The following is a 21,208-nucleotide window of genomic DNA, read 5'->3' on the forward strand; positions in this document are numbered from 1 at the left end:
CCTGTTCGGGAGCCACCACTGAAAGCTGCTTGTAGTAGACACTGTGGGGCCCCTCCAGCTGCTGTTAGGGCTGCTGATAATGGCTCACAGCTGCCCCTTCCTTGGAATTATCTTCAGCTGACAGGAGCCGTCTTGCCCTCAGACCTTGGCCAATGACTGGTGGACAAAGGTTACACAAGACCATTCCCTTTGCCTCCGGGTGGAGCGGGCTCTACTCTCCAGATATTTGGAGCTGGGGCAGCTGACCTTATGTTTACCATCCAGAAAGAAGCAGACATCTCTTTCCAAGGCAGCGAAGGTGTGTCTGAGTCTTGAATACCAGTGTATTCAAGTATAATCCAAGTATAATTCAAGTGTATTACTAGAGGATGGTGCTAGGATCACTGGCAGAGAGACTCATTGACCAAGGGCCGCTAGTCAGACCCACTGGGGTCCCTGGGGAGCAGAAGATGCCAGCTAGTGTCTGTTTGAGCCTATGCACCTCGCTCTCCTCCACCATCTTGGGGCCCATCCGCTCACACAGTGACATGATTTTCAGACCCGTTGAGGTTACTTCCCCTTGGCTCCCTGCCTTTCCTCTGATTAACAGTCAGATTTTTATTATTCATCCACTTCTTCCCGATTTGGAATCCTTGAGAATGAGTCACCTTTTCTTCTGAGTTTGGGAGAGCCAAGTTTTCAAGCCTTGTTAAGTGATTAGGGGGATGTAGCACTGAGAGTTAACACCTGCATTTAACCAATCTACCCCCCACCCCGATCTCTCTCTCCCATTCCTACATTCATGCAGTAAAGTGAGTAGGTCTTTCCTACTAGGGCTGATGGCTCTCTGCAGTACTGTGATAATACAACACAGGGCACATGCTGGTGAATGTGTGTGTGGTTCCCAGGATTTTTTGTTCTTTTTTAATGTTTATTTACTTATTTTGTGTGTGTGAGAGAGAGAGAGGGAGAGAGAGAATCCCAAGCAGGCTCCAGGCTGTCAGCCCAGAGCCTGACGCAGGGCTTGACCTCACTAACCAAACCGTGAGATCATGACCTGAGCTGAAATCAAGAGTCAGATGCTCAACCAACTGAGCCACCAGGCACCCTACCCAGGAACTTAACTAGGACATAAGCTCCATGGTAATAGGGACCTTTCCTGTCTCATTCACTGCCGAATCTCCAGTGCCCAGCGTGAGCTCAATAAATATTTGTTGCATAAATGGATAAAGAAACATTAATTGCATGCCTACTGTATTTCAGACGTTACGCTAATCCCTACCGACGGACAAATTGGTATGTCCTCTCTCACTGTGGAGCTCAAAATCTAGAAAGAGAAACAGATAGGCAAGCAAATGGGCTGGTCATGAGGGTTAAGATAGAGGTATATGTAAGTGCTGAGAGAACACGTAGTAGACAGTTAATTTGCTCTGGGGCGGTCAGAAAAAGTTATGGGGAGGAAGGAACTTTTGAGTTGAGCTTTGAAAGGTAAGTGGGAGTTTGGTAGCGATCACAGGACGAAAGGGCGTCAAGGCAGAGAGCTAGCAGCATGAGGCTAGAAGGATAGAAGGTGGTGACGCTTCCGTGGGGTGTTAATGAGTGGCCGTGGGAGGAGGGTGGATGAGGGTAAAGCTGGAGAGCAGGCTGAGCCGCGGGTTGGGGCCCCTCACCTGCTGCCCGCCCCCTCGGGCTGTGTGCTTTCAGGTCACGGCCAGTGCAGCTGTGGGGACTGTCTGTGTGACTCCGACTGCACCGGCTTCTACTGCAACTGCACCACGCGCACCGACACCTGCATGTCCAGCAACGGGCTGCTGTGCAGCGGCCGGGGCAAGTGTGAGTGCGGCAGCTGCGTGTGCATCCAGCCCGGCTCCTACGGGGACACCTGTGAGAAGTGCCCCACCTGCCCTGACGCCTGCACCTTTAAGAAGTGAGTGGGCAGAGAAGTGAGTTGGAGCCAGTCGGGTGCTAGAAGGAGGGAGGGGGCCCCCCAGGCTAGAATCCCCAACCCTCCAGGTTCTTATTCACCAAAGCTTCAGGAGGAGGCGTCCGCTGCAGCTAAGAGGCTAGCTTTCCTCTTCCCACGGAAAAGTTTGGGCAAAGGTGGAGGTAGAGCCAACCGTGCAGGGGCCAAAGTAGCACCCGCTGGACTCCAGTTGGAGAACCCCCTCTCCTGGGATGGCATCCTGAATCCCTGAGTTGGGAGGAAGGCTAAACCAGGGAACTTCTGGGGAACGTTCCCATGTTCCGATCCTGTGGGAGAGTTGGGCTGGAGTTATGAAGGATTCTGTGAAACAGGAGATGTTCGCTAGTACAAACTCCACTCATCTGGGGTCAGGGGAAGCTCCTGCCATTTCTCTTGCCACTTTAAGCAGGGCTGGGCTCATAGGCATGCGACCTGTGCATTTGTACAGAGCCCTGTGCTTAGAAGGGCCCCATGCTTGGTTTACCGCTCTGCCGGCACTGTCTTGTAATGCTTAGGGATTTTTGAACAAGGGACCTGACATCTTCTTTTGTGCTGGGTCCCCAGATTACATGACCGGTTCTGCCTTTAAGGCTCCTGGAAGTGGCACACGCCTCACCTCCTGTCACACTCTCGGATGGGACATGAAGAAGTTTAATGAGGGGACTGGGGCCTTCTGCCTGCCAGGCCCTGCCTCTGGGTGAGGAGGAACTCCCACCCCTGAACTCCAGACCCGACCCTCTGGGTCCCCCAGAATTGACTTACAGGGGTTTTTGTTTCGGTGTTTGTTTTCCGAGGTGGGGCAGCTTTCTGGTGTGTGGAGGTCAGAGCTGGACTGACACACACGTAGGTTTGCTCCTCTCTCGTCTTTTTTGTTTATTTATTTTTGAGAGAGAGAGGGAGACAGAGTGCAACTGGGGGAGGGGCAGAGAGAGGGACACATAGAATCTCAAACAGACTCCAGACTCTGAGCTGTCAGCGCAGAGCCTGACGCGGGGCTCGAACTCGCGGGGCTCGAACTCGAAGACGGCGAGATCATGGCCTGAGCCGAAGTCGGATGCTTAACTGACTGAGCCACCCAGGCGTCCCTCTCCTCCCTTGTCTTCGTCTCTGTGTCGTCTCTCTTTTAGGGAGTGTGTGGAGTGTAAGAAATTTGACCGGGGAGACCTACGTAAAGAAAATACCTGCAGCCGTTACTGTCGTGATGAGATTGAGTCTGTGAAGGAGCTCAGTAAGTTCAGCATGTCTTAGAATCGCGCACATATGCGGCTGCTGAAGTTTTCAGTTGATCCCAGAACGTGTCTATGTCTCATCAGTAAAATGGAAGAGTAATCCCTGCCTCAAAGGCATGTTGTACAGACCTGCTGCACACGAGGCACTTAATAAAGGCCAGCTTCCCTGAGTCCTCTTGTGCCCTCTGCTAATTTGTTCCACAGTCCCTCCCCATTCTGCTGCTTCCTGGAACCCACAGACTCAGCAAGACCCTACAGACAACTTTTAAAGTATGTAGAAATCAACCCTAACTTGACCTCCCCAGGGAAAGGAAGACAATGCATCCCATTTTACGGATGAAGAAACCTAGGCTAGGTGACGTCAGTTTAGGAGGCTAGTAACCATTTACTGAGTTTACTTAACTGAGAGTGTTAAGCAATGCCCAGGCATACTGCTCTGCTGGTTTGGAGGGAAACCTTCACCCTTATGGATTTTAGCTAAAATCATAATGCTGTAGCCTTTTTTGGCTCTCTGGAGCCCTTCCTAGAATAAGACAGATAAAAATACAGTGGTGAACAAAACTCTTGCCTGCGGTCATTCTAGTTTGAATTTCACCTTGACCGAAAAGGGGATAATCTTTGTTGCTGTCAGCGCATCTGATGTGGTTATCTGGGTCAGCGAGGCATTGGTTGGTCTAGGGAGATGGCAATCTCTCCTGAGATAGCTGTCTCTCACGAAGGCAGGAAACATGTTTTCAGTGAGAGCCACAGTGAGACACAGCCAGTCAGTCGGCTTCTGGCTGGGGGTGTTACAGAAAAGGGTCAGCTCTCTGGATCCTTTGGCTAATATCAGAAGTGGGGCTGGTTGGGGGGGGGGGGGGTGAGGGGCATGATTTGGGGATTGAGTTTGAAGAGACGGCTTTTCCTCCTGAGGAGAATCGGTATGCTGTGATTATCTCAGGCAGGTGAGACTGCTGAGAGAGATGTGAGATGTTATTATTACCTGGACCAGAGGGGAATCTCAGGTTAGTTGAACATATTTCTGTTACCCCCTACCCCCGTGCCATGATAATCATAAAGATAAATGCTTGTTTGTATGGAATTGTGTAACTTATAAAAGTTAGGCAAGTATCTTTTCATACACATGATCTTGTCTTTTTCTCAGCCACCTAGTAGAGTAGAACTGTGGTACTGTTGTTATCTTCATTTTGCAGATGAGCAAACTGAATCTCAGGAAAGCTACATAACTTGCCCGAACAAGTTAAGCTTAGAACTGAATCTGGAAATCCTTACTCTTTCCACTGTACTCTTATACCACTGGTTTTCGGGAGGCTTATTGAGTTCAAGTCTGGTGTGCTCTGAGACTCCTGTTTTAGTTCTGTTCCATCACATACTTGTGTTGACCTTGGTGCATTTGCTTAACGTCATCGTGTGTCAGTTTTACCTGTCTGGTTGCATCACTATAGGACGTGGTGCAAATGATAGAGGGGCACCTATAGTTTCCCTGTCAGAATAACAGGCTTCAGAATTAGAAGGGGTGAAGCCTACAAAAAAGTGATGGGAGTCAGAGAAGAGAGGCTGGCTCTGGAGAGGAACACTGGATCAGACGCAGAAACGGAAGAAATGTAAGGGCTTTGCCAACAAACTATTGAGAATAGTTGAGCCAGGAGGGAAAGGAAAGAGAGGGAAGGGAACACCCTTCTGTATTAGGTACTGTTCACTTGACGTCATTTAGTTCTCTACCAGTGTTGTGAGGTGGGTTATCCTTTTCCTTTCATAGATGAAGAAAGAGCCAGTGAGGTCAAGTAACTTCCCCAATATTACGCAGCTGACAGGTGGTAGAGCCAGGCTTTGAATCACACTGTGTCATGTGTTCTGTCATGTCCCTTCCAAGGGAAGGAATACGAACCAAAAAGGGTCTAGGAGGGACAAAAGTCAGCAGCGAGGGTCATCTAGAGGCAATTGCCAGGCACAACAGCCATCTCAAATCTAGGCATCTTGCCTAATGTCAGGCATAGGGTTTCCTGTTGCATACTTTCTCAGAAGTCCCATGACTGGGGTTTGGGGATGGCCCTGTCTTCCAGGAATTGCCTTGTTTTTCACTCTCCCATATTTTCCCCTTCCTCAGAGGATACTGGCAAGGATGCAGTGAACTGCACGTACAAGAATGAAGATGACTGTGTTGTCAGATTCCAGTACTATGGAGACTCCAGTGGAAAGTCCATTCTCTGTGTGGTAGAGGAGCCAGGTGCGTGAACCACCAGGGCCCCTGACGCTGCACCTATAGGGAGAGGGAGAGCCACGTTAGGCAGCGATTTCCACCCATTACGCCTCTTACACAGAACAGCCAAGTTAAGACTACCTTACAAGTGGTAAGTTAGGGCCTGTCATCTGGGTGTGGGAGATATTTAAATACCGATCTTAGTGAGAAAGTGACTTGCTAATTGAGGAGACAGAAAAAGAAGGTGGGTAAGGAAAGGAAGAAGGTAGATATGGATCCCACCAAGGGACAAAATACATCCTGGCATTTTTTTGAGGGGACAGTATTAAGAAGTGAGGAATTTAAAGTCTGGGACTCTTCAGCGTCCGCTCTACTTAAGGTCAGGTGGTTGCCAAGGGCAACCTGTTCGCTGCTTCAGACGAAGGCCTGATGCTTTGAGGTGTTGACCTTACCAGGGTCACCATGAGACACAGTACTGGGTTTGAGGCACCAACCCAAGGTGTTCTGAGCACTGAAAAGATAGTGCTTGCTCTCACAGCCTTCTGGAAGCAGGAGGAGCTCATCCGTCATACACAGACCAACCACAGGTTTGTCGCCATCCAGCGTAGTAGATTAGCTCGCTTCCCCTTACCACCCCCGTCTCCTTCCTTTCTCTTACGCAACAGATGAAGCTATGAATCACTAGACAATATTTTCGAGTACTTATTGTATATCAGGCGGTAGACTAGGTGCTGGGAATATAACAATAGATAAAGCAGATGTGGCACTCACAGGCCAGGGGGAGAGGGACATGTAAATTGATAGTGATACTGCTGAGGGACAAGGGCTGTGCCAAGGCGGGGGGTAGACAGGAGCTTCTGTGAGTGAAGGAACAATGTCTGAAGGCAGAGACTAAGTCAGTTGGTTGTTCGTCAGTTGATTCCCACAGCTGTAGATATTTCTTCAGGTCCTCCTTCAGACCAGGGTCCAGCAAACACTTTCTGTTCAGGGCCAGGGGTTAAATATTTTAGGCTTTGGCGGCACCTGGGTGGCTCAGTTGGTTAGGTGTCTGACTCTTGATTTCAGCTCAGGTCATGATCTCACGGTTCATCGGTTTGAGCCCCACATTGTGCTCCGCACTGACAGTGTGGAGCCTGCTTGGGATTCTCTCTCTCTCTCTCTCTCTCTCTCTCTCTCTCTCTCTGCCCCTCACCCACTTGTGCTTTCTCTGTCTCAAAATAAATATTTTAGGCTTTGTGGGCCTTGTGGTCTCTGCCATGACTACTCTGCCATTGTAACAGGAAGGCAGCCATAGTCTATATATTTTTTTTTTAATTTTTTTTTCAACGTTTATTTATTTTGGGGACAGAGAGAGACAGAGCATGAACGGGGGAGGAGCAGAGAGAGAGGGAGACACAGAATCGGAAACAGGCTCCAGGCTCTGAGCCATCAGCCCAGAGCCCGACGCGGGGCTCGAACTCACGGACCGCGAGATCGTGACCTGGCTGAAGTCGGACGCTTAACCGACTGCGCCACCCAGGCGCCCCAGCCATAGTCTATATTTAATGCACAAGCCTAAGTATATTTAGAAAGACAGGTGGCAAGCCACATTTGGCTCCCAGACAATAGCTTGCTGGCCCCTGCTTTAGGAAAGTGGGTCTCAAACTTTTCTATGTTCCCCTTGTTAAAAAATCGAGAGTCCTAAGCCCCATGCTGCTTCCATGAGCCTCTATGTTCTTTTTATTAGATTTTTTTATTACATTTTTAAATGTTTATTCATTTTTTGAGAGAAAGATGGAGCACGAGTCGAGAGAAAGATGGGAGGAGCAGAGGGAGAGGGAGACACAGAATCCGAAGCAGGCTCTAGGCTCTGAGCCCAACGCAGGGCTCGAACCCATGAACTGTGAGATCATGAGCTGAGCCAAAGTCGGACACTTAACTGACTGAGCCACCCAGGTGTCCCCAGCCTCTGTGTTCTTGAACAGTGCTCCTGGCAGTTGTGAGACGCCCCAATATTTGAGTGCCTCTGCTTTGGACACATCACTTCCCCTAGTGAGCCTTCTCAGACCTCCTCCATCATCCTTTCTTCTGATTCGGTTGGGTGCTCCTGTTTGAGTCCCAGAGCAGCTGTGTTTCCCTTAGATGGGCCTTCATCCCACCATTAACTTGCTTCTTTAATCACCCATCTCCCTCAGTAGATCACGTGCTCCACGAACACACGAACCATCTGTCTTATCTATGGTTATATCTCCATACTTGGCTCAGTCATCTACAGAGAAGATACTTAGTAAACGGGTTTTTTTTTTTTTCAACGTTTATTTATTTTTGGGACAGAGAGAGACAGAGCATGAACGGGGGAGGGGCAGAGAGAGAGGGAGACACAGAATCGGAAACAGGCTCCAGGCTCTGAGCCATCAGCCCAGAGCCTGACGCGGGGCTCGAACTCCCGGACCGCGAGATCGTCACCTGGCTGAAGTCGGACTCTTAACCGACTGCGCCACCCAGGCGCCCCAGTAAACGGGTTTTGAATGAGTTACTAGGACTGATTATTCGAGTTGACGGGCAGGCTTGCATACATGTTGATACCTGCTCGGAGAACTTTGGCTGCTTGGAGAAGGAAGCGGGTGACAGTGGAAAGAAGCTCTACTACATCCGGGTCAGCAGGGTGTTGCTGGCTGCATGGGTACCGGAGAGCATGGCGCCCCCTACCGTGATATTGTTCACCTGCCTTTCCCAGGGCTCTCACCCTTCAGAAGGGAGAAGGAAGGTAAAGGAAAGGGTATGACCTTAGTTTGATTTAGCGACTCAAGGGAAAGCTGACATGGGAAGGGGAGAGGGCAGAGTCTGGGTATGTATCTGTGGGGGAGCACATGTGGATTATTTGGCCATGACCCCTCACACTTTCCCGCCCACCTGTGTTAACGCGTTTCATGGGTTTTTCCACACCCGCCCTATTTGCACCTTTGTGCTTTCTCATTTCTGAAGGGCAGTACGTTCTTGCTTTGGGGTTTAACGTTACTTCATCTCTGCTATAACAATCCTTGCAGGTGCTTCTGCTGTAACACCAAAATCTTGTGGCTTGATATTCTTAGACTGGAATCCACTACCTGAAATTATGGGGCAGAAAGATGGTGATAACCTGAGCTTGTACAAATAACCCCCCAGGGTAGGGGGTGGAGTAGCTTTTCTGATGTAGATCCCATCCTCCACATGAGGAGATGGGACCCCAGACCCATATTCCCTATCTTGTTGCCCTGGAATTCTGAATTTGACCTCTCTTCTCACCTACCGCCCCCGACTATTTTCAGGGGTTCTGGCTTTGTGCAGAATGTGTCATCTGAGGTCCCAGAGCATAGGAGGGGATTATTCTCATTCTCTTCCCCAACTCACGCCTTTGCGGATGGTCTCCCTGAAGGGGAGGGCCACTGCAAGGCAGTAGAGACAGCACTGCCAAAGGGCTTGGCCTTGACTGGGTGGTGTTCAGCCTACTATGTGGAGTGGGCTCGGCTGAGCTGGGTCCTTATCACTCCCAGATAGAGTTGCCTCGTCGAATACAATATGTCCCATTCAACATTTAGTACCTACTTAGGCTAAAAAATTATTGTTTATCTGAAATTCAAGTTTAACTGGATTTCCCGTGCTTTTGCCAAACCTGCTAGCCCTGCCCAGTCTTTCCTGACCTTGGCTCGCCACCATGGGTCCTCATCACCGTGGCTGAGAGATCTCTCTAGAGACCAGCTGATCTCGTCATCTTCTTCCAGGAATCCTGCCATCTACTCCTTTCAGGACAAATGCTTAATAGACGTTTTTGCCTGAAGACCTCTTGACATTCTACCTGTCCCACCCATACTGACATGCAGAATTGAAGAGATTTCACTCTGAGGTTTGAGGGTCAGCCCTCTCTTCCCAAGAATTCATGATTGTTGTTCCCGGAAGAGCTGGTGCCCTTCACTCCTGGGAACTCAGACACTGGAACCTCACAGCCTCTCTCCAGATGCTCCTTTAATTATAGACAGGTTATAATTTGGTAGCTTGGGAAATAGCTAGCTTGGGTCTGCATCGGTGGTTGTTTTTGGGTCATGTGTGGTGAGCATAGGGTGTATGTTTAGAGAAGAAGGTGGGAGACAGTGTGGAAAGTGGGCATGACCACCTCTCCAGACCCATCAATACCCGTATATCCAAACACCTAATTACATAACACCTGAGAAGTTACTGGAGTGAGGTCACCAATCAGACACCTGTGGTTTATGGGAAGCAGAGCTCTGCAGAGCACAGTCCGCTTGGTCTTCAGAGGGGTGATGCACCTCTGTCTGTGTTGGTTGTTGACTAGGGTTGAACAGGAAGTCGGCTTTCAATAGGGTTAGGATTAAAGATGATGAAATATTTTGGGAAGGAACCCAAAATATTGTCTGGGTTGGCAGGCTTCCTGGTCTCTAAGTGTGCTAACAAGGACATTAGGTTCCCAGCCCTCAGAGATGTACATATCCAAACCAGAGAAACAAATACAAATGCCCAAGGAGCTAGGTAAATAAGTTAGTGAAAACAGTCAGGTGTAACAAGAACACGAGTAATAACAGTAGCTGATAGTTATTGAGCACTGAGTCTGTGCTCGGCAGAGTTCTGAGTTCTTTAAATATATTTAACTTATTTATTTTTACAGGTTTCTTTTTTTTTAAAATATTTATTTTGTGGGAGAGAGAGAGAGAGTGTGCACGAGTTGGGGAGAGGGGCAGAGAGAGAGGGAGAGAGAATCCCAAGCAGGCTTCATGATCAGCATGGAGCCTGATGCCCGGGTGGCTCAGCTGGTTAGGCATCCTACTTCAGCTCAGCTCACAATCTTGCAGTTCATGGGTTCAAGCCCCTATTGGGCTCTGTGCTGACAGCTCAGAGCCTGGATCCTGCTTCAGATTCTGTGTCTCCCTCTCTCTCTGCTCCTCCCCCACTCATGCGCTCTCTCTCTCTCTCTCTCTCTCTCTCTCTCTCTCTAAAAAATAATAATCATTAAAAAAAGAAATAAGTTGGGGTGCCTGGGTGGCGCAGTGGGTGTTCGACTTCAGCTCAGGTCATGATCTCACAGTTCGTGAGATCGAGCCCCGTGTTGGGCTCTGTGCTGACAGCTCAGAGTCCGGAGTCTGCTTTGGATTCTGTGTCTCCCTGTCTCTCTGCGCCCCCCCCCCCCATACATGCTCTGTCTCTGTCTCTCTCAAAAATAAATAAACATTAAAAACAATTTTTAAAAGTATATATTTAACTATTCTTCATAAGTTTTGGAATTCAGTGCTATTACTTTCTCCATTTTAAACATGGAGAGATAGGAAACAGACACCCAGAAAGGTTAAATAGTTTATCAAAGGTCACATAGCAAAGTAAGTTGTCAGCCAGGATTCGAACCCTGGCGGTCTAGCTCCAGAGCCCACAGTAGCACAGCCTCCATGACAAGTTACATGTTGCCTCTGTTTAGTGGAGAAAAGAGGGTGGTGACAAGTCTGGCAAACTAGAAAATGTGTCCCATCTAAAGGGGACAGCAGCTACTCACATCTAACCAGGGCTGCCCTGTGGGTGCAGTGTTTCCAGACCTTTTTATTTATGTTAAAAAAAAAATTTTTTTTTACTTTTATTTATTTTTGAGAAACAGAGTGAGACAAAGCATGAGCAGGGGAGGGGCAGAGAGAGAAGGAGACACAGAATCTGAAGCAGGCTCCAGGCTCTGAGCAAGCAGTCAGCACAGAGCCTGATGCGGAGCTTGAACCCACGAACTGTGAGATCATGACCTGAGCTGAAGTCGGACGCTCAACCGACTGAGCCACCCAGGCGCCTCTATTTATTCATGTTTTTAAAGGGAAGAAGAAGAATCTGAAGTTTTAGGGGGATAATCTCCTGATTATTCAATGCTGCCAACAAAATAAAAATTTAATCAAGCTTTTGTTTTAAATCCAGTAGAGTTAACATAAAATCAACTTTTTAATAAACACTTGAGTAGGTTAGATTCTACCGGGGGTGACCTGCTTATGACCTCTAATTTAAACTACTCAGGACAGATTATTGCTGTCTTAAATATTGGTACTCCCCCCCCCTTTAAAAATTTTGATTTATTTTGTAAGCCCTGTTTCCCTCAGAGAGATTTCTAGTAATTTCTTACTTGGTCAAGTTGCCTTTACAACGTCCCTGCTCTGTGCTCTCTCCTGACAGAGTGTCCCAAGGGTCCTGACATCCTGGTGGTCCTACTCTCAGTGATGGGGGCCATTTTGCTCATCGGCCTTGCTACTCTGCTCATCTGGAAGCTCCTCGTCACCATCCATGACCGGAAGGAGTTTGCTAAGTTTGAGGAAGAGCGAGCCAGAGCAAAATGGGACACAGTAAGAGTCGGGGCTGGGCATTTTCTTAAGTCATTGGTTTGAGAGCCTCAACTGGAAATAGTAGGTACTTAGGGGAGCCAGGTTCAGCCAGCACCATAATTTCCCAGTTAGTCTCTGTTGTGGAAATTGGGAGATGGTCCTGTTGTCTTTATTCCTGAAAGCCACCTGAGTCTCTCCCTGCCACACAGTGACCATAGGTCCCGTCGGTGAGAACTGACTGAGTACAGGTAGGGCCCAGCTCTGCTCTGGACACTGACACAATCAAAAGGAAACATATTCTCTAATTGAGGAAGACAGGACAAATGATGGGGGGGGGGGAACGTTATTATTGCCAGTTTGTAGATAAGAAAACTGAGCACAGAGAGGTTCAATGGCTTGCCCAATTGTGGGAGGGAATCAAGTTATGATAGAAATTACTCTTTGAGCCAGACTCTTAAAACATATCCTCTCTGCAGTTTATTCTGATTGCATTCAATCAAGCATCTATCGAGAACTTTCTATATACTTAATTTTGCTCTGTTCTCCTTTGGCTCATCTTCCACATTCTGACTTTTTTTTCTGGACCTTCCAAAATGGCTGTTTGACTCCATGAATGTCTAGCGGGAGGCTGGAAGTTTGTTCTCATTTAATGGTCACCTCAGGCCTTGGTACTCAAGGGTCCCAAGACACTTGAGATGTTTCTGTTCGTACAGTGTAGAAATCTGGAATCTCAGCGGCACGTGAGAATGTGTTGTATTTCTTGAAATGGGACTCCTAAAGACGGCCAGATCTTATGGGATTTATCACTTTTTGTTAGAAAATAATTTGGGCAACCCAGTGAGGGTCTTATTTTTTCCTGCTAACATGACAGTGGGTAGTGCTTGGAAGGATGAGATGAGAACAAATTAAAATGATTTTGAGTGAAAGCTATCCTCTCTGTTTCAGCTACCACCTGCTACATTTCTTGTCTCTGCCCGCATCCCTCAGCATAGTCACAATAAAAGAAAAAAAAATTGGAGAAGGGCAAAAGAGAGAGTTCAGGAGAGAAGCAGGAAATAGATACTGGCTACAAGTGGTACTGAGGTGTTTGGGGATCACCAAAAAGTAATGGGTTGCATTCAACCCCTTCGAAACAGCAGCACAATGGCATTCCACTTTCTCTCTCCTCTTATTTCCTACCCACTCCCATCTCAGGAGCGAATATGGGGTTACAATGAGCATTAAGCGATTCATGGATGGTGTAGCCCGGAGAAAGGTGTCTTGGGTAAAGTCTTCAGGCGAAATGTAATCGTTGAGGGCAGGGAAGAATTGAGGAATTCACCGTAAGACACATTTCTGTTCTCTCCGCAGGCCAACAACCCACTGTATAAAGAGGCCACATCCACCTTCACCAACATCACCTACCGGGGCACTTAATGACAAGCAGTCATCCTCAGTTCGCTGTCAGGCTGTCCCAGAATTGTGGATACCTCTGCTGTCATGTTTACAGGGAACGAAATCTGTGGGGCAGGATAGGGGGCTGGGAGTGGGGTGGGTTACAAGAATGTCAGTATGTGGAGGTGTGGGTCTCTGTGCGTGTGTACGCGTGAGTGTGCTGCATGTGGGGGAGTGTGTAATTTAAAACTTGAGGTGTGTCCAGACACGTGGAGCTCCTCAGCCTTTGTCCGCAGAATGCCTCCTTCAGGGATCCTTCCTGCTTAACCTTAGGGTGACCCACGTAGCTGAGCAGGCACTGTTCATTACCTCAGTGAGAAGCCAGCTTTCCTTTTCCGGCCATTTCTCCCGAAGAGAAGGGCAGGGCTGAGCCTCTCATTCCAGAGGAAGGGGCCTTGACTCTGCCTTGAGTTTACGGTTCTTGGGTCCGACGCTCAGCAGCTCTGATAGCAAATGCTGGGCTCTGCAGCCTTGTTGTGTCATCTGGACTTTGATCTCCTTTGCCTTCCCTCAGGCTGAAGGAGAAATCAGAAGCAAGCGGAGCCATGGGAGTTGCCTATGTCTTTCGCTATCCCCTCAATCCAGTATGGTTCTCTCACAAGGGGAGCCCTTGCCAGCAATTCTGTTGGGAGTGAGGATGGGAAGGCCACTCAGGGGTCATGCATGGCCTGGATGAACGTGCCAGAGTCCCCCAGTTCATAATCATCACCCTTCAGATTTGTCTCCTTGGCACCCCACCCTAGAAGTTCGATCGGAGGATGCGTGTTACCCTTAGAGCAGCATCACCTCTTTACCTTCTACGTCCACACTCTCACTGCTGTAGACATTTGCTACATACTGGGAATTTCTTTCATGACCGGACGCTTTTCCTCCCAGGGAGAGTGCTGTGATGAGAGCCAGAGATCTGGCCCCGCCCTTCAGGCCCTCTGCCCCTTGTCCAAGGCACCCCCCCCCCCCCCCGCCCCTACACCCAATCTGGTGCTTCTGTGTGCTACATCCGTCCATGGGGCTGATTGCACTTATCTACCTCTCGGCTGTCTTGTGAAGGAATCATTCCCATGGGTCTCTGAGTCTGCTGGGCATATGTGCCACATTTAGAAGGATGGGCCAGTTGGATCAGCGTGTGTGGCCTATTCTCCTATGGGCTGGGCAACCTCATTTTAACTCAGTCTTTAATCTGAGAGGCCACAAGTGCAGTTTTATTTTATTTTTCTCATTGGGTCACCTGAAACCATGATGAGGCTTGCTTAATCTAAAGGAATACGTACAGAAACACATTTGCATTTATATTTATTTGAGGAGGAGGAGCATATTTAAAAAAAAACAACAACAACCCCACACAGACTTGGGATGGATACAGACCCTCCCACTTGGCATCACTCATAGGGAGTTGCTGTCCATTTGCTGGATCTGTAGGGGCTCTCTCATCCTGGGAGCCTGTGGGGATGGCCCCCCGGGCATGCTGGGCCATTTCTGAGCAGGAGGGGTACAAGTGGTTCTTTTCTCCTAGCAGTTGCTTCCTTGGTGTTCACATTGGTCTAAACATTAACAACCACCCTCACCCCCCATTCATCAAGAAAAAGGAAAGAGCTATAGACCGTGGTCTGACGATCAGAAAATGTAAGTCCTGGCCTCATTGTTGCAGCTGAGGAAGCTTTACCCTTAATTAAGGCAAGCCTCTCTTCCTTCCCTTCGGGGCTCAGTTTTCTAGTTTGAAAAATGATAGTTTGGACCAGCCAGTCTGGAAGGTGTCTTTCAATATCGAGAATCTGAGATGCTGGGACTTACTGTGGCATCAGACATTCAGTCAAGATTCCGTGAGATGTTGATACTACTTTTTTTGTTGTTAAGTTGGGAGATCTGAGAGACCGGCTTTTGCAAGAGCGGATGTCATTCCACGTCACCTTTCTCAATGAAAAAGCCTCATTCTGGCCTCTCTTAGAGCCCCTTCTCCGATGTTTGTTAGCAGTCACATTTCCTAATGTAGCACTCAAGCTCCACTTAGTTTATTATTCCTTAGCTCACTTTGCACACGTTTGCATCCACATATAAGGGAGAGGAATCCATTAAGAAGTAGCTGAAATGTGTATTCTGCATTCGTGTGGTAACACTGAGAATAAGCCTTGGAATTAGGAGTAGGGCAAGTGACTGAGCCTTGTCTCACCCATGGATTACTCTTTACTGAAAGGGATGGTAGTACAGTAGAGGGGTAAATGGGGGAGGGGAGGGTCGATAATGAATCCAAGAAGTTTAGAACCTAACTATACCCTTTGGCTACTGAGACAAGAGTCCATTAAAGCAGTAGTTGGACCTTTTCTTTAGATAAGATGGTTTATATGAAGACACTATATCAAAGGAGGAAGAACATATATTTAAAGGATGAAAAAATCAGTAGGACTCTTCTCTGAGCTTCTGGAAGGAGACTCCTAGGCTTTAAAAAGGCGCCGGGTGGTCCAGTTAGGTGTTTGACTTTGGCTGAGGTCATGAACTCGCATTTCGTGAGTTCCAGCCCCACATCAGCCTCTGTGCTGACAGCTCAGAGCCTGGAGCCTGCTTCGGATTCTGTGTCTCCCTCTCTCTCTGTTCCTCCTCTGTTCACGCTTTCTCAAAAATAAATGAAGATTGGGGCGCCTGGGTGGCGCAGTCGGTTAAGCGTCCGACTTCAGCCAGGTCACGATCTCGCGGTCCTGTGAGTTCGAGCCCCGCGTCGGGCTCTGGGCTGATGGCTCAGAGCCTGGAGCCTGTTTCCGATTCTGTGTCTCCCTCTCTCTCTGCCCCTCGCCCGTTCATGCTCTGTCTCTCTCTGTCCGAAAAATAAATAAACGTTGAAAAAAAAAAAATAAAAATAAATAAATGAAGATTAAAAAAAAAAAAAAAGACCAATACTCTTTGTATGCGGGGAGAACCTGTAGCTGTGTTCGCGAGACAGCAAATGGCAGTCAGTTTGGGCATCACGTAGGGTGAACATCTAAATAGTATTTTGGTATCAGCACAGCCCAAAGAAGTTATTTATTTGTGCTCAGCTCATCTGGAGAGAATTTATGTTCAGTCTCAGGGTGTGTGGATAGTAATGGGAAGCTTGGGATGCTCCTGACAAGTTGTCACATAACGAATCCCATCTCTCTCTCTCAGATATTCCTAGACCATCCATGATTTCAAGATCCTTCTCTTTGTTAGGTATTCCTGGTGGAAATGACTTAAGTGCCTTCCTGACTTCCTAACCACCCCCTCTGTTTGAATTGTGCAACAGTAAATTAAATGTGCTTTCCAAAAAGAATTGACCTAAGGCTGCCCAGTTCTTCCTGTGTTGTTATTTCTGTTTTCTTTGGGTGAAAAGAGTAAATGTCATCGCCTCAAAAATGATTATTTTAGAACAAGCCTGTTTCCAAATGTAACCAAATGATGACCACCACGGGGACTGAAGTTTACTCCAGAACCCAGAGCGTTTCTTTAGACTTTCATAATGTTTTCAAACTGAGTAGGTTATTGCTGTTCTAAGAGTTGGAGTTTTTTGTCTTTTAATTGGGGATTTTTTAGGAACTTGTGCAATCTCAATAGAACAGACTGTCAGTTTAGCCTAGGTTTTGTTTGCAGGAGGCATAAATCAGTACAATAAAGGCTTGATGGCAGATTATTGACAGGATCATTTAAATGCCCAGCTTTAGGGGGAAAAATGCCCAACTTTTATTTAAGGAATTGGGTCTCAAAATGTGGTTTGAGGACCAGCAGCCTCCATATCACCTGGGAAGTTGTTAGGAATAAAAATGCACAGGCCACGCCCCAGGGCTACTAACTCAGAAAATCTGAGATGGGGCCGGGCCCAGTGTTGTGTTTCAGCAAGCCCTCCCTGTGATTCTGCTGCTGACTCAAGTTTGAGAACCATTGACTTAAGAAGTCACTTACCTGTCCTTCTGGCTTACTAAGTTTGCAGTGAAGTCATCTCAGTTCCTAAAAGATTATGAATATAGCTTGGCGGGCATATTAAGAGAACCGAATATCTACCCACACAAAATGAAAATCCACTTTTGATCCATTTTCCAAATTAAGTGATCAGAGGCTTCTGGTTCCCTCACAGCCACAAATTCCCATGAAAAACTAAAAGAAGTACTAGATCAAAATCACAGGGAAAGAAACCCAACTAACAGGATACTTGGCAGGCATCCAAGAAAACTTTATTCACAGGAGATGGGATGAATATCGGAATTATTCGCATTATCACTTTATAGGGTAAGACTCTAGAATTTGCAACTTCACTTTCTGCTATTTAAAATGTATTGAGCATTGACAGTGTGGGGTTGAAGTACTTTACAGCACACTCATCACCTTTGCCTTTGGGTCTTACATTCCTTAAATAACGTGCATGTTTAAAAAACATTGCAGTGCATGACGTCATAAAAGGATTATGTGAACACACACTGAGACCTTTTATGTTGAAATGTTGTAGGTACACTGTGTTTTATTTACTTCATGGTAACTGATGACTACATATCTGGGTAAAATGGAGGACTTTATGTGAAAATGAAATGAAAAGCTATATATCAAATCATATCTGTAATCCCCTAGCTCTTGGCCTGTGTAGTCTGAACTCTATAGTAACAGCCATGTAATGACCACTGGGATCAATTACAAGCAAGTTGTCTTGGAATTACAGTGCATTCATTTTTCACACTGATGTAAGGAAACTAACATATGCTGTGCAAGAAAACCATTTAATGCTTGTTGAAAAATAATTTCTATTTGGTTTTGTAACATATTTCTTGAAATATCTATTTCTGGTATTTTGGAGTTTGACTAAAGCACACAGGCAGTTTTAAATGCTTGTGATTGGGGTTATCTATATTGTTCAATTTTAAGGGGCGCCTGGATGGCCCAGTCGGTTAAGTGTCCGACTCTTGGTTTTGGCTTAGGTCATGATCTCACGGTTTGTGAGTTTGAGCCCCACATTGGGCTCTGTGCTGATGGTGCAGAGCCTGCTTGGGATTCTCTCTCTCTCTCCCTCTCTCTCTGCCCCTCCCCCACTTGCTCTGTCTCTTTCACAAAAATAAACTTAAAAAATTTTTTTAAAAATCCACTTAATGAGACTATCCAAGAAGAGTTAGCATGTGAAAAGAAAATTATAGGTCAGTTAACGTGATTGTGTTCCTTGCGATTGCTGCCATAGTGCTGTCTCTCTAAACTTTTGCACAGAGAAGACATTTTCCGTCAGCTGTGTATTTTCTGACAATACACGGGAGAATGCTCACAGAATAGAAGCATTTAGAAAGCAACATTTAGGAGATGTAACAGCCTTCACGCAAAATCTCCACAGTAAGTTGTTCTTTATCAGTGTCCCTGAAAACAGCTTTGTAAGAAAAAAAAATCTCGCCATTCATTGTGGGTTTTTTTTTTTTTTTCTATTAGTTGGGTTTTCCTGTGACTCATACAATTGGCATGATTTCTTTGGAGAGATCAGAGTGCTGGGTGTGTAAATATCATTCGGTGGCCAATGAAGAGATCGGTTAGGAAAAATGTTAATGGATCTATGCTCCACTTTGCTTCTCCTGACCCTTCTAATCCCCCATTGTGACAGAGGTTGCTGATTGTGCCCCCATATGTGTTTTCCTCTTCTCACATAAAGTCAGAACTCCTCATTTCCAGTTGGACACATGGCTGCCTGGAATAGATACTATGTCTCCAAGCTTCTCGTGCAGCTAGGCTGCCCTGTCCACCTTGTAGACAGATGTGAATGGAAGGGGTGCATACCACTTCCATCGCGAGCCACTTAGGAAGGGAGCGTGCCTCTCCTCTCCCCTTCCTTCTTCAGGTAGGCCGACTCTAGAGATAGTAGCCAGAACTTAAGCAGACCTCACGGATCAGGATGGGACCTGAGGGACTGTGGTAGTTATCTATTGCTGCATAATAAGTTACCCCACGATTTAGCAGCTTAAAACCACAAACGCGATCTTGCAGTTTTTGCGGCATGTCAGCTGGCTTCTCCCTAAGTGCGGAAGCCAAGAGCGAGCCAGGAGGAAGCTGCAGTATCTCTTGTGACGTAGTTTTGTACGTGTCACGTCAGCATTTCCACCATACTCTATTCATCGTTAAGTAGCCCGCTACAACTAGTCCACATTCAAGAAGCGTGGAACAGATGCCACCTTTTTTTAAAACTTGTTTTAAATGTTTACGCTTTGAGAGAGAGAGAGACAGAGACAGAGTATGAGTGGGGAAGGGGCAGAAAGAGAGAGAGGGAGACACAGAATCGGAAGCAGGCTCCAGGCTCTGAGCTGTCAGCACAGAGCCCGACGCGGGGCTCGAACTCGTGAACCTAGATGCCACTTCTTGAAGGTATGAGCACCGTGGTAGATAAAATTGTTGCCCCTGCCCATCCCCCTCTCCCAAAGGCACCCATGTTCTAATCCCCAGAACCAGCGAATATGGTACCTGGCATGGAATAAAGAATTTTGCTGATGTAATTAAGGGCAGAAACAGGGAAATTTCATGGATTATGTGGATAGCCTTAACACAATCATAAGGGGGTCAGAGTGAGAATAGGAAATGTCAGGATGGAAACAGGTCAGTGTGAGGTTGCCACGAGTCAAGGGATGCAGAGGCCTCTAGAAGCGGGAAAAGGTAAGGAATAGATTTTCCTTTAGAGCCTCCAGAAATGCAGCCTTTGTAAGGCCAATTTTGGACTTCTGACCTCCAGAAATGTAATAAATTGTTGTTGAAGTTTGTGGTAAGTTGTTACAGTAACAAGAAACTAATACACCAAAGAACTTGTGGACATAGTTCAAAACTGCCACAGTCCACCCTCTGGTCACTACTTATTCATAGTTCCCTCACTTGCAACAAGTGCTCCCCCTTCCCAAGGACCCCCCGGTCTTATCTCATTATAGCATTCACTCGAAGTCCAGAGTCTTGTCCTCTAAATAGGTCCTGGGGCAGAGGAGTCTTCTTGGATATAGTTCCTTACATTTGGCCACTTGAGTATAGTGCCTCTTAATCTGAAGTCCTGTGAACTAAAGGAAAAAGCTATACGCTCTCTTCCTGCAACAACCAATTAAAATGGCAGGACAGATAGGGAGACATTCCAGTTTCAAGGGGCAGAAAACAGGTTTGCAGAAGCCCCCAGTCCATAGCAGTTCTGAAAGTCACTTGGGTATAGGCTGGCAGTTCCATATGAAAGGCCTGGGAATAATTCTCCATGGATTTTCATTCTATCTTCTAGGCTTTTGGTTTTACCCTTGAAGCCATCTTTATTCCATTAAAGGTAGCATATATTCACGTGGAAATAGTTTTCTCAGCCTGCTTCCTGCTTATAGAGCTTGAGGGTCCAAAGACCTCTTTCCTTTTCATGCTCTGACTCCTTCAGCCCAAGCTGGCAGTGTTTCTGACAATTACAATACTCTTTAAAAAAAATTATGAATCTCCTGCAAATCTTGATTGGGTTTCAGTCCCATAAAATAAAAGCCCTACCCATAAATATCTTTGAGTTAAATCTTTTGCTACCTCGGGCTTCTGCAGAAGGACAAAAGCCTTAAGCTTCTTAGAAGCCATATTATTTGAATGAGAGGATCCAAGAAGCATAACCTTAAAATCTTTTGAGAGTCTTTTGCCTGCGATATCTCCCTTAAGCCACCACTGGAATAAATGCCAGTGGAGCAGTAAAATAGAAGACTGTGTCCTTGCAACTATGGTTAGCAATATTCACCCTTGAGTGACCATCTCTGAACCTCTCGAATGTGAGAAATAAAATTCTATCTTGCTTAGGCCACTGTTATTTAGGGATTTTCTGTTAGGTGAAAGAATCTAATCCTAACTACTATACTCTTGGTGCTATTTGGTGAGCGTCTCTGAAACTGACTAATACAGTAACTAACTCATCAATAGACTCAATACTAACAAACTACAAGTGCTCAAGATTGTGCAGCGTCCACAATCTGGTGATCAGACAGACTGAAACCATTATAATCGTTACACGTTAGAAGTTGATGCCTTATGAATAGATGGCAAATGGGCTCAGCTCATTAACAGAGGTGGACTGTAAACAGTGTGTGTGGGTAGGTGGGGAAGTAGGGAATGGAGGGTGGGGTGTTTACAAAAATAAAGG

The 21,208-nt window shown here is 46.8% G+C and overlaps 1 protein-coding gene across 1 annotated transcript; it reads left to right on the forward strand.

Moving 5' to 3' along the window:
• Nucleotides 1–1,116: 1,116 nt before the first annotated feature.
• On the forward strand, nucleotides 1,117–15,743 carry LOC147571615 (integrin beta-3-like). Its single transcript, XM_086696199.1, has 5 exons — nucleotides 1,117–1,906; nucleotides 3,070–3,170; nucleotides 5,279–5,398; nucleotides 11,540–11,706; nucleotides 13,036–15,743. The coding sequence occupies exons 1-5, from the start codon at nucleotides 1,575–1,577 to the stop codon at nucleotides 13,099–13,101; spliced, it is 786 nt and encodes a 261-aa protein (XP_086552325.1). The 5' UTR covers nucleotides 1,117–1,574; the 3' UTR covers nucleotides 13,102–15,743.
• Nucleotides 15,744–21,208: the final 5,465 nt, after the last annotated feature.

The sequence above is a fragment of the Puma concolor genome, unplaced genomic scaffold (genome assembly GCF_028749965.1).
Source record: "Puma concolor isolate L17-30 unplaced genomic scaffold, mPumCon1.1.hap2 unalloc_scaffold_143, whole genome shotgun sequence".
In the NCBI taxonomy this organism is placed as follows: domain Eukaryota; kingdom Metazoa; phylum Chordata; class Mammalia; order Carnivora; family Felidae; genus Puma; species Puma concolor.

Excerpts from the sequence above, each read along its gene's own strand:
- LOC147571615 (XM_086696199.1), top strand. The coding sequence starts at position 1,575 with ATGAGTGGCCGTGGGAGGAGGGTGGATGAGGGTAAAGCTGGAGAGCAG. Across the intron at positions 5,399-11,539 it reads CTGTGTGGTAGAGGAGCCAG|AGTGTCCCAAGGGTCCTGAC; the intron begins GTGCGTGAACCA and ends CTCTCCTGACAG. Across the intron at positions 11,707-13,035 it reads CCAGAGCAAAATGGGACACA|GCCAACAACCCACTGTATAA; the intron begins GTAAGAGTCGGG and ends TTCTCTCCGCAG.